This window comes from Glandiceps talaboti, chromosome 1 (genome assembly GCF_964340395.1).
Source record: "Glandiceps talaboti chromosome 1, keGlaTala1.1, whole genome shotgun sequence".
Taxonomy (NCBI): Eukaryota; Metazoa; Hemichordata; class Enteropneusta; family Spengelidae; genus Glandiceps; species Glandiceps talaboti.
The window spans coordinates 28,877,595-28,890,760 of NC_135549.1; the positions used below are offsets into that span (position 1 = coordinate 28,877,595).

At 35.3% G+C, this 13,166-nt stretch overlaps 2 protein-coding genes across 2 annotated transcripts in view; both read right to left on the reverse strand.

The window, feature by feature from the left end:
- LOC144438412 (carbohydrate sulfotransferase 9-like) overlaps nt 1-1,307 on the reverse strand; it is a 5,788-nt gene extending 4,481 nt beyond the window's left edge. Inside the window, exons 1-2 of the mRNA XM_078127433.1 lie at nt 1,038-1,307; nt 1-48 (exon numbers count right to left, since the gene is read on the reverse strand). The exon at nt 1-48 is cut by the window's left edge and continues 147 nt beyond it. The gene's annotated coding sequence lies outside the window, so the exon portion shown is untranslated. The remainder of the gene's footprint in view (nt 49-1,037) is intronic.
- Nucleotides 1,308-6,840: 5,533 nt separating this feature from the next.
- Nucleotides 6,841-12,227, reverse strand: LOC144442205 (alpha-N-acetylgalactosaminide alpha-2,6-sialyltransferase 2-like). The gene is made up of 5 exons (XM_078131488.1): nt 12,106-12,227; nt 10,918-11,083; nt 10,285-10,402; nt 8,279-8,436; nt 6,841-7,251 (listed from the first exon to the last, which is right to left on the reverse strand). The coding sequence occupies exons 1-5, from the start codon at nt 12,158-12,160 to the stop codon at nt 6,990-6,992; spliced, it is 759 nt and encodes a 252-aa protein (XP_077987614.1). The 5' UTR covers nt 12,161-12,227; the 3' UTR covers nt 6,841-6,989.
- Between the last annotated feature and the right edge of the window lie 939 nt (nt 12,228-13,166).

The following is a 13,166-nucleotide window of genomic DNA, read 5'->3' on the forward strand; positions in this document are numbered from 1 at the left end:
ATATATATATATATTAACAGGTTGCTGTGTGATCGCGTGGTCTTCTCGCTGAAAATGAAATGAACAATATGTATGACGTATGTAGCCTATACTGTATGTTGTCCTAGGTTACAACTCAGCCTGGGGTAACAGTATTAATGGGTCATTGACCATATCATGTGAAGCATGTCTACCCGGCAAAATTTTTCCACGTGTCAGCTTCAAATATGGCGGCATCTGTGATACTATTATTATTATTATGAATGTTCTGTCAGTGTTGCATTACATGTTAAAAACATTGACTTCTGAGAACCAATATCTGCACAGGCACTCGAGTCAATTTGTATGATTTAAAGAAATGTAGGGTATTAAAGTACATACTTAGTAACTTACCCTACATTTAAAAAAAACAACATACAAATTGATTCGAATGGCTGTGAACATCTGCATCTGTGACAGACACCGACACCGACACAGTACACACTGTACAGTGTAAAAACACACTATTATCTACTCTGATCTGGTACATGTATATATACACGTCATCGCAACGTGACACGATTTTACTCCGGTAATGCTAAACCCGGTCATGTCGTCAGGCGATCGACGCCATAAATGGCCTATATATATAATCCTCCTGACCTTGGAATATACGGACATAACCGACAACTTGCATTCATATATACATGCATGTCCTTGTAGCCCACGCAGTGCGTTTACCCCTACATTAGTATCGTGACCCAATATAACGTATATCAAATCTGTGACTGGAATTCGTATAACAGTATTCCATTTATAATTTTCCTAGATTCGTACTGCGGTACCACATGAACGGATGGCAGTGCCCTTATATATATGTATTTCAATCCATATATAAGGCGTACAATAGGTGTACAAGCAATTATTGATAATTCCTATACAAAAGGCAGAACACGTCTATACAGAGAATTATTCAATACACATACACATACACATACACATACACATACACATACACATACACATACACATACACATACACATACACATACAGAGATATATGTTACAGTCATACATACGTGTACATCGGTAAGAACGGATAGGTTTGTATCAAATCAACTGATAGTGAGATACAGCTGGCACAGACGCCACATCGCCGATCAGAGTGAATGTCTCCATTGAACGGCACTTGAAGGTCCCTTTTGAATGTACTACTAAATTACAATACCAGGCCAAGTGAGTCAAGGTCGCTAAGCCTCATCAATGGAGCTATCATTGCCACAATGGGCAGGCGTGTATACTCGAAGAACTATGTATGTACTCAGGCGGTAGAGGCGGAGGTATTTGTGTCATCAGACGTATTCGAACTCAGGTCAAAGTTCGAAGCACTGACATATACACGGAAGAAGCCGGAATGACGTCTATTTTATATCTCGTGATATTGAGCGTGGGTGTGTGGAGTATGTTCTATTACTTATAATATGAGAAAACGTTGCATTGTTTAGAGTTTTAAGGTAGATACTTACAGTTACAATGTTAGATAGGTCTAAATAAATCCGGCTTGTTTTCAGAGATCCCGCAAGATCGCGGGACATTCCGCACCACGAAATACATGTATTTGCTCAAGTCTGTTTACTATATATACTAGTATAATATTAACACGTAACATACATAGTGCGTTGCGTTACGTAACAAACGAAATTGTTTGATCTTACAACTTTTTATCTGGGGGACCGAGAAACTTTATTTACCAAGTTGATCTTATTTGAAGATGAATTTACCAGGAAAGACTATTACATGTAATTGTATTTAAACATTTTGAACAATATTGAAAGTTTTAAAACAGCAGTGGAGTATAAACTCTATATCACGAAGTTAGTACTACGGAAATCCAACTCTCTCTCTCTATATATATAAATGAAAGAAGACGAGTCTGATATTACATTGTGGAATTACACTACGGACCGTTTCACCAGAAGGATCGTCGGGTGTAATAGTGTGGTTTAATAGTATTCGTTAGCTATACACTATGATTCTGCTTTATGTACCTGTACATAACTTATGTGTGTTCACTGACGGCTGTGTGTACACAAAAAAATTGACAACAAAGGTTACGTATTATTAAGTAAGAACTTGTTAGCGTGCCGGCATTTACTGATTAATTCAGTTCTGCTGTTCAAGTTCGTTGATTTGTCGGCAGTTATAATAAAATATTTTTCCCAGAGACATAGTTGACATCGTTTGGTAACATTTAGAGTATGAGGAAGCCTGCTTGAGAACTGACCAGTGTATGTCGTAATTAGTTTTGCTGTCTTTTAGGTGCCAAATGTATTTACTGAGCGCAGTGTCTTTCTTCTTGTGATCAAGTTTAAATGAAGACTTGTGGTTGTTAAACCTGCTTTTGAATTCTGTGTCACTAACACCTATGTATGATTTGTGATCCTTCTGGTGAAACGGTCCGTAGTGTAATTCCGCAATGTAATATCAGACTCGTCTTCTTTCATTTGTATGTATGATAGCTCTCCAAGGTGATCGAGCACTCTACTTGGCGAAAGAAGAATGAAACTCTATGTATATATATATATATATATATATATATATATATATATATATATATATATATATATATATATATATATATATATATATATATATATATATATATATAAGGATGTAATAAGTCGTTACTCAGAGTTTCACGCTTCGAGCGATCATCAGGCAACTAAATTGGGATTGTTAAAATCGGTACATATTAATTGGATTTTATTTACAGAGATGTCATAACAGTTACAAGGCCAAATGATTCATTGTCGTTGTCAATGCACATATACGCTCAATGAAATAAAAAAATTCTGTTTCTTCACACTGGTACTAGAATTGGTAAATGTTATTTTTCATTATTATTTAACTAAACAAACGAGACGGAGTTAAAGTATCCACGTTGTTCGTATTCGTAACGTAACATTTCATATTTCTATATCCATACAAGCAAGCACAATTATATATGAGTGAGCCCCTGTGGTCTATCCAAGTATACGTCACTGGATCTGTAACTTCGCTACTCCTCTACACAGCACAGTAGACGAGAGATAGCGAAGTTACAGGTCCACAACGCCGTACTTAGACAGGCTATAGTCGGACACCAACAATTAATGTATATTTAGACAACTAATGATCATTGACGATGTACAGATCTGGAAAGCAGTTGAAAATGTTCACTCGTTATGATCTTGTATAAATCAAGGTACTCCAACCACGATATCTCCCCCCCCCCCTCATCAATAGGGGACGGCGTAGTCATTATTTTATTATTCAAGTTTGATACACTCGGACAGTTCTTCCATAGCTGTTCTAAGAGTAAAGAGGATGAATAAAACCACGTTTTGCATTCATTAGAATCACCGTGAAGTCGTTACTTGGTGAGATAATTTGGTTTGTGGAGTCGTTGGTAATTTATCATAGTGTGATGATCGTTAATTGACGTCGTCGTCGTCATCATCATCATCATCATCATCATCATCGTCGTCGTCGTCGTCGTCGTCGTCAATATCATTAGCTTCATATCGGGCATAGATACACTGAGACTCCTTTTAGTGGTCTGAGATACACCGTGTCGGCGCCGCCCCCCCCCCCCCCCAATCGGCCTTACCCCTCTCAAGAGAGGCCGTTGAGGGCGCACTGCAAAGTACTAGTATCTTCCGAGTCTAGTCTTACCTCGGATGTTCTTTCGATACAATACGACACACGACCGAACATCGCTATCGAGGATTGAACATCCAAGTTCGGGCAAGCCGTCATTGTTCGTTCGCTTATCGTATCGGAAGAAAGCCCGAACGTCTAGCAGCAAGATAGTCTGGCATGATGCGAAAACGTTCACAAGTTTAGCGCCCAAAACGTCGACCAAATTGTATGTCGGTAAAGCTTTGATTGGGTTTTGACGTTAAAACTCAATTAATTCAATTGAATTAATTTTTAACCCTCCCCCCAAAAAAACAAACAAACAAACAAACAAAACAACAACAACAACAACAACAACAACAACAAAAACCACTGGTCGGCGTCGTACAACAAAGTGTTCAGACATCTATAATTAACAATGATTTAGGAGAAGCAATACATGACTTTATGCCCCCGACAGTGATTTAATTTGTCAGGATTATTGGGGTTAGGATTAAGATTTGTGAGAACCTGATTCTGAACCTGGCATTGAATAATTGGGTCTTAAATTGATTGTGTTCTTTGTACAGACTGTTTTATGTTAGTGTTCACTGGTCCTGTTTTATACAATGACGCAGAAACCATGCAACACTTCAAGATAGCAAGATTGAATAAATATAGTTTCTTATGACATTTAGTCTAAATGAAATGAACCAATCATGCCACCATGCAGACATCAAATGTAGACATGAAAAACAGTGGTACCCTTGTGTCTGCATCTAGTTGTAGGACGTTTAAACAGTTTATTTCATTCAGGCTAAATGTAAGAACAAATTGTAATCTTGATACTAGTTCAATCAGTGTCTTTAACTGTTTCTGTTTCTGTGTGGATGTAAGAAACAGAGCCAGTGAACACTAACATGAAAAGGGCTGTATAGTCGGCATAATCAATCAATCAGATCACATTTCAACTCACAATACAAAGCTCAGTAACAAAAAGAAACAAATTATATACTTTCAAACCGTTATTTTTATTCTGTACCAAAAATATAAACATGACCAAAAACGTGACCTGGCATGTACAAGTGTTTTTTTTTAAAACAGACATGTTTATGAATACACACATACACACACACACACACACACACACATACCATGAATCACTGACTTTAGTAATAATACCGACCACATGAATAGCACAAAAGAAACATACACATCACATGTATATATATTCAAACATATATATTCAACAAGTCTTCATAGAAACCACAACCGCCACCACATAATCTACTTCTGTGACAACAGAGAATTACTATACATGTAATGTGTCTGTGATAAACAAGAAATGGCTAAAGTTTGATATTTGCATACTCCTCAAGGTAAAGGTCTTAAAAGAAACCTCACACTTCATGATGTGGGAGGTAGACGCTTGAATGGGGTCTATTGCATTTTTAAATACAAACATGGCTACCATTTGGTCAAATTTATATATATTCATGAAACAAAGTGATTTGCATATGTCCCATATGACATGTCACTTTTGTGACAGGTTTGAGTGAATCAAATATTGCATATCAGAGAAATGACATATTGGGCACACATGGATAGAGCCCATTGTAATAATCCCTCTATTGAGACAATTATTGCAAAGAATAAAAAAAAATACAAAGTATTTTTAACCTGAAATGAACAATGCTATGTTACAAAATTTAAATAAACTATAAATGCAAAGAATAAATGTACAACATATTTTTAACCTGAAATGAACAACACTATGTTACAAAATTTAACAAACTATTTTACAAGGAATAAACATACAAGATATTTAATATCAACCGGAAAATGAACAATACAGCACTTTCTGATTTTTTTGTAAAAAAAAGTTTAGCAGGCCACAACAACCATGCTGGGCAATTACAGATAAAACATCCAGGGATCGCTGAACGACTGTGCATATCATACACATTTTATGTTCCCTAAGAACAATTTAGATAGATAAGAAACAGGCTTCCCACAGACCACTCAATACAAATATAAAATGTGTATGATATGCACAGTCGTTCGGGCGATCCCTCAATGTTTTACCTGTAACATCAACTATGACAACGTAAAAATGTAACACCCTTGTTTATAAAAAAAAAACCAACAAACACTACTTTGGCAATTGAGGTGTTGGTTTACAAAGATAGACACACAATAAAACTATTGCTGTTTGATGTGGTAGATTACACAACTGGGTCATATCGGTACCTCTGTTATGCCACTGTGATCAAGATAGTGTAAACATTAGAAGTCCCCCAAAATGTAAATTACAAGATCATGGATATCACGTCATTTACAGAGCTAATGCCATGATTTGCTTGTCATTGCTATATTCAAATAAACAAATAAAACAAAGCATTAATTGGATGTAAATATATCTTATAACAAGTTGAAAATGTGAAATGGCAAAAAAAACCCACCAAATATATGAATATTATTTTTTTTTTATATTTATATGACTAAATGATACAAAATAAACCCTGTTTTGAAATGAAAATAATTTTCATTACTTACAATATGAAATAACATAAAAGAAAATCATCTTGATAAAGCCTGTTTAGGTGTGAAGTCGGCACGATATCCATGTTCATATTTACATTAAAATGTGACCTATTCAAATTCATATTCTATGAGACCTCCTATTTAAATTCATAGTTAAAGGAAATCCATTCAAATTCATATTCAAATTCATATTTAAATGTGACCTATTCCAATTTATATTCAAACTTGACCTTCAAAATGTATATAAATATGGTGTCAACTTCTCACAATACCAAATTCAAGCCGTTTTTTGTACTCCTCTACGGAAGTTATAAATAGCAAAGTGACACGAGAACTGTGCTTTGAAAACTAAAATTGTCTTTATATTAATTTTGAAAATAAATGTTAAACAGTTGTATTTTATAAAATGTAAATACAACACATTACCTATGTGTCATACTGATTTTAATACAATACACAGAAGTCAACAAAATTACAAATTATCATTGTTGACTGACTGTGGATGCCAAGGTAGTTCACTCTTTCAATTAATCAAAGTAAAAATAAAATTACTGTATGCTTATCCAAAATTTGATGTTTGCATAGGAAAATGTAAAAATATTTAAATAAACAAATAAAACATGGACAAATAAATTATTTTTGCATCCATCAGTATCCTCTTTCAGGATACATATTGGATTCCTTCCTTTTTTGTCTTTGAAACCTTTTCAGTTGCACTTTTGGATTTTAATGTTGCTTCTTTCATAATTCAGTTTATGCATCAATGGAATGTACTGTGTGTGTGCCACAGTTTTATACACGTATACAACATACAAACAATCTCTGGTATATCATGAGAACTCAGCAACATCTCTCTTATACCACCTGACTATACCATCTCGGTGAAGTTGTCTCCACAGTGCAATCTCTCTTTTAAAATCATGACTTCCCTTCAGATTAGGATATCTGACATATTCTTTGTCATAGTAGTGCATAGAGTAATCGTGTGTGAATCCCATACCATACAGAGACACCATATCACAACCACCGTGTAATGCTGTCATTACCATCAATGCACCGGTTGTAGGACGGAATGATGTTGTGTTCTCCCAACTGTAGATACACAGAAATAATCGAAAATAAACAAATTTTAATTTCAGATGATCTCATCTTGAATAATCAATGGGTTGGAATGCAAATAAAACCAATATAATCGACAGAAAGACTTATATTACAAATTTTAGTGAAAATCAAAGTTCTTCAAATCTCTCCATATTCTGCCTGATGTAACCTTGGGTTTGATCCTTTTTGAAATTATGAAAGAAATTAGGAAGTAAATCTGCTTGTTTCAACGACTCTGACAATCATTTATTTATTCCATAGAGTTACATGTAACATGGCATTCAATGGTAGCCATATTGGATTCTAAAATGGCCTATTATCTTCAATAAGGGTATGGTGGTGTCTGTCTGTCTGTCTGTCTGTCTGTCTGTCTGTCTGTCTGTCTGTCTGTATGTATGTATGTATGTATGTATGTGTGTGTGTATGTATGTATGTATGTATGTATGTATGTATGTGTGTATGTATGTATGTATGTATGTGTGTGTGTATGTATGTATGTATGTCTGTCTGTCTGTCTATATGTATGTATGTATGTATGTATGTATGTATGTATGTATGTATGTATGTGTGTGTGTGTGTATGTATGTATGTATGTATGTATGTATGTATGTATGTATGTATGTGTGTATGTATGTATGTCTGTCTGTCTGTCTGTCTGTCTATATGTATGTATGTATGTATGTATGTATGTATGTATGTGTGTGTGTGTGTGTGTGTGTGTGTGTGTATGTATGTATGTATGTATGTATGTATGCTGTCTGTATGTGTGTGTCTGTCTGTATTGTCATTCATTTTTTATTTTGTTGTTTTGAGAGTGAGTAATTTCTTCCAGTGCTGACAATCAAGGCCAAAACATGAACATATAATTCAGGACAATATTCAAGCAAAAAACAAAGGTATGGTCATGTTAATAGTGAATAAATAGCTGTCCACTACCTCAGATTTCAATCAGATAGGAAGACATCCATGATTTATAAAAGAAACTGTTTACTGTAATAAACTGCAATAAATGACTTACATTTTGTGAATGTACCTCACAAAGTCAGGATGAAGTATTCGGATATTATCACTTTTTGTTCTTATCTTGGGGGGTCTCTTTGATTTACCTTTACCAATGACATCCAATATGTAACCATAGTCTTGTTTGCGGCATGGAATGAACAGGTAAGTTACTCCCTATGAACAAGAAAGGGTGATTAGTGGGTAAACGCCACTTGACTTCCCCTGGTATTTTACTGAGTTTCCATGCCAAAAAATAAGCTACGGAAATCTATACAGATTTACCATATTTCCCTTCTCTGTTACCACGGATTCCATCCAAATTATTGTATATGACATCATAAATTTAAACATTAAATTAAGTAATATGAAGCCCTTTTGGTGATACACAAAGTACATGTATGTAAATGGGAATAATTTAACTTTTGGGTTGCAGAAAATCTTGCATAAATACACTCAAGTCACTATTCATTCAAAAGGTTTTTGAAATAAAGTGACAGGGCGCCCTCACACATCAGTCAGCCCTTTCACAGATAGAGTACGCCAGTGAGGTGCAGGCAGAGTGACAAGACATATCTTACAGTCGAGAAAAATTATATCTACATTAATATTTTTTGGTATCTTAATCAGTCTATGGATACTTTAGATTCTAATCACAGCATATTATAGGCTGGAATTATTTAACAGCACAAATGCACTGCAGCTGTTTTAGGACTACTAATTCTCGGTTTTCACACTCGCTGGCATCACTAATATGTTTGCAGGTCAAAAATTATCAGAACGAAAGAGTTATAAAAGAATTAATTCTTTCATTTTTTATACTAGTGGCAATAAAGGTTTCATTTACTAAAATAGACACAAACTAAAACTATTATTGTTCGAAGTGGTAGATTACACAAGTGTGTGATAGCAGCACATCTGCTGTACACATATAATCACCCTGTAATCAAGATAGTGTGTGGCCACTTGAAAAACACTGTCTATCAGAAATGGCACCTTACGGAGCATATAACAAGTCTTCATGTAAGACATAGTCCCCCAAAAAAGTATTTCTTGTAGTGACTACAAGTTCTTTAGTTTGTACATTATGTCGCAGGCTGAAATCAAAATCTGTCAGATCAAAATGGACAACAACTATGTCATGGCCTTTAAAGAAATCAAAAAGATACACTGATAACACATGAAAGGGTTGTTCATTTCTTATCTATTATGTGTAGATCCATGACAATTTCAGGCACATTAGCATTAATATTTATATTATCTTGATGATTTCAAAATAGGACGACATAGCTATTTGACCCTGAAGATGAAGGTCAAGGTCTAAAGTCAGTGTGTCATTAGAAAGCTCATCATTTATAACCATGATGAAGACACTTGAATAGGGTCTCTATCTGTTAAGCGTCAAGAGTTATTGGCCAAAATGTGAATGTTTACGACAAATATGGCCACCATTTTGCCGTTATCATGGGGGTTGTGAAACGAAGTGATGTGTAAATGTAGACTACAGCATCTGACATTTGTACAAGGTTTGGTTGAAATCAGTCCATGCATAGCAGAGATATACATAAACACTTTGACAATAATACGGCTATTTGACCTTACAGATGGAGGTCAAGGTCAAAAGTCCATGTGCCATTAAAAAGCTCATGATTGATAACATGGGTGAAGAAACTTGAATGAGGTCTCTATCTGTTAAACTTCAAGAGTTATCGGCCAAAATGTGAATATTTATGACAAATATGGCTGCCATTTTGCCGTTATCATTAGGGTTGTAAAACCAAGTGACGTGCATATGCCCTCTATAGCATCCGACATTTGTACCAGGGTTGGTTGAAGGATGGAAGGAAGGACAGACGGACAGACGAACAGAGTAGTCCAACATAGTAGCCCCATCTGGCTTCGCCCTTTGGGGGCTAATTAAACCATTGTCCTTTTAATAGCTTATTTCAACACGTCCCAACAATAGTTTTAGTTTGTGTCTAATCTCAGTAAACCGAAACCTAGTTTGCCGCTGTAGTACCTCACCTCATCGTTTGGTAGATCTGATTTGTCTGTATAAAGTAATGATCTATCAAAGAAGACATAGTGAGTCAGTTTGGTGCCAACATCTACTTCATGACCCCTCCTTAGTGCATTGTTTACTCTGAAATCAACACAACAAAGTTATAATTATTACATACCATGCATAAGGCAAGTTGCACCACAGGTAGCAGCAAGCATGTGATCATTATTTTTTTTTTGCAGTAGAGAATGAAGAAAACTAATTTTTCTGTTTTCTTTCTTTCTACGATATATGGACTAATGAAAGAATAACTTCGTCTTCTTTCCCGGCTGAATAGTTATTCTTTTTGTTTACCGTACAATATGCCTCATCTGTTTGTCTGTTCTTTCGCTCTTATAAAATCACACTTATCAAAGTGATAATATGTCTAATCTTATAGTGAACAATCTAACTTTTTGGAGGATTATCACATCAGATAAACTGATAATCATAATCATATCCTAATTAGGTATAAAGTATCCATTGAAATGGATGCAGCTATCACAGGCCAAGATGTGACAAGTCATGCCTTCGAAGTTTCAAAACCAAAACCATACAAGTGGAGATGATGAACATTTCGAGAACAGATCTGTTGATAACTGTTTGACAGTTTTTACCTGAACACCATATCATGGCTGTCTATTTCTTTTCCCATATGAGAACCATTTAAGATACCACCTGTACCAATTACAGCACAGCTAACACATGATGCCTTTTTACCATCTTTAGGTGTAGCAAATATACCATCTTCTATTTGGAACTCTTCATAAACAGTTTGTATCTCTGAACAAAAAAACAAAAAGGTAATTTCAATAACATTTTAAATTTGGCTTTATGTTCAAAATAACAATAAATGATAAATAATGATGTTGGTTTTTATATAGCGCTTTCCCACTTTGTGCTCAAAGCTCTTTACAATTACTACCCCTGGCATGGATCTATAGCGGCACAATGGCTCTCTATACTTCCTCAACTCCCTGGGGAGCATACAATCCATTTCAGCCTTTATAAGTGCATAGGATTAAAGCATTCACATTGCAATCTCTATCCTACCAGGTCCCCAATTATACAGCTGGTTTGACTAAGGCACAGTTGTGGTTCAAATCTTCCACTCAGAAACAAATGGCAGCGATGAGGCTTGAACTTGCAACCTGCAGATTCCAAGCCAGCCACTCTAACCATTCAACCATCATGATTCCATTATATAACCAATCTTGTTTCAGCATTAAACAGATCTGTACATTTCATGACACATATACCAGTAATATGACTGATTTGATCAATTGAGAAGAGAGTGTACAAGGAAATGAAGCATCCGTTTCATTGATGTACAGGTGGAAAATGTACATTATGTATATGTACATAATGAACGATGGAACTATTTGGAAAGGACAGTGGATAATAACAGTGTGTTCATACTGTGTGTTAATTCATAGATGTTGGAGAAACTCCAACGTTTACAGTTTTTAGCTTTTCAGTAAAGAATTTGCACACAGAAAAAGTGGATAACACAAGAAATAGAAAGGATAATGACAGAGTCTGGGAGCCGGAAACAGTTTACATCTCAATGGAATAAATCAAATAGTGGGATTATAATAAAAATAACATGTCAGTTAGAGGTCTAAAGATCATTTATCAAAGACTTTTGGCAATTTCCCATTGTGCTTCAAAATGTATTTCTCTATTTTATGTTTCTCTTTCACCAAATTCAAGAAGTTGATAATGGCAAAGTTTCTGTAAAGGGAAAGAAACTGGCGGAATAATGGCAAAGCTGAGGAAAGTTTAATCAATGACTAGTTTCTCACCTTCAAACGTGACATTTTGGTGATACTTGTAACCAAACGGCATCCAGAACGGCATTAGTCTATCATATTCAGATTGACTAAACTTATTTTTGTGTGCTATAAGTGGTATATCTGGACGATATCTTGCAGCAAACCAGGATGATTCCAGTACTTTCTTCTGAAGTGATGTCGGACACGACTATCAAAAGTGAAAATCATACATGATCATAAATTAGTTACAAATTACTACCAGTTTCACTTGTGCCCCAAAGAATAAGTTTGAAAGGCAAAGTACAAAACCTGAGGTGAGACGACCGAGACGAGATAACTCCCTAGGCTGCATGAATTTCATATGTTAAATTATGACCTGCTTAGTTACACACATTGTTTCTATTCTAGCTCCACTATAAACTACACCATTGCATGGTATTAAATATTGAATTCAATACAATTTCCATATTACATTGTACTATAAAATATCAAACCTGTGTATTCCTAAATGATTCTGAACTGTGATTTTTAGTTGTTGCCAAACACAAAATCACACCTGGAACGAATCTACAAATCAAAGGTCACCTTCAACTTCAATGTCAAATCACTCTATTTCTACCAACAATTCTTGAATGAATCATTACACAAAGATTTGTTTTATTTTGTACTAGTTTCATATCATGATAGCACAAAAGAATCTACTTTTTTTGTGAAGTTTGGTAACTTTCTGGTCCATATCAAGGAAACTATGTGCAAAAAAATGGCCAAAATTGGCAAGGGGCAAGTATGCTTCCAGAAATTTCCCCAAAAAATTGGTATTCATACATTCTTCTGAAATTCATTTAGTGGCATGAAGGAAGAAATACCAGTCAACGTTTTTGCCTTCACAATATCTTAAATGGTGGACTACATGTATGGTAAAAGTTATGGCCAGTTGGAAATACCAGAGTGGTTCGAGCAACCTCTTAAATGTCAGCCAACTTAGGGAGTCAACCCGACTCGGGTCAGGTCGTCTTGTCTCAGGTTTTGAACTTTACCACGTTGGAAATGGTCTAAAACTCAAAGACATGTACATAAAATGAATCAACAAT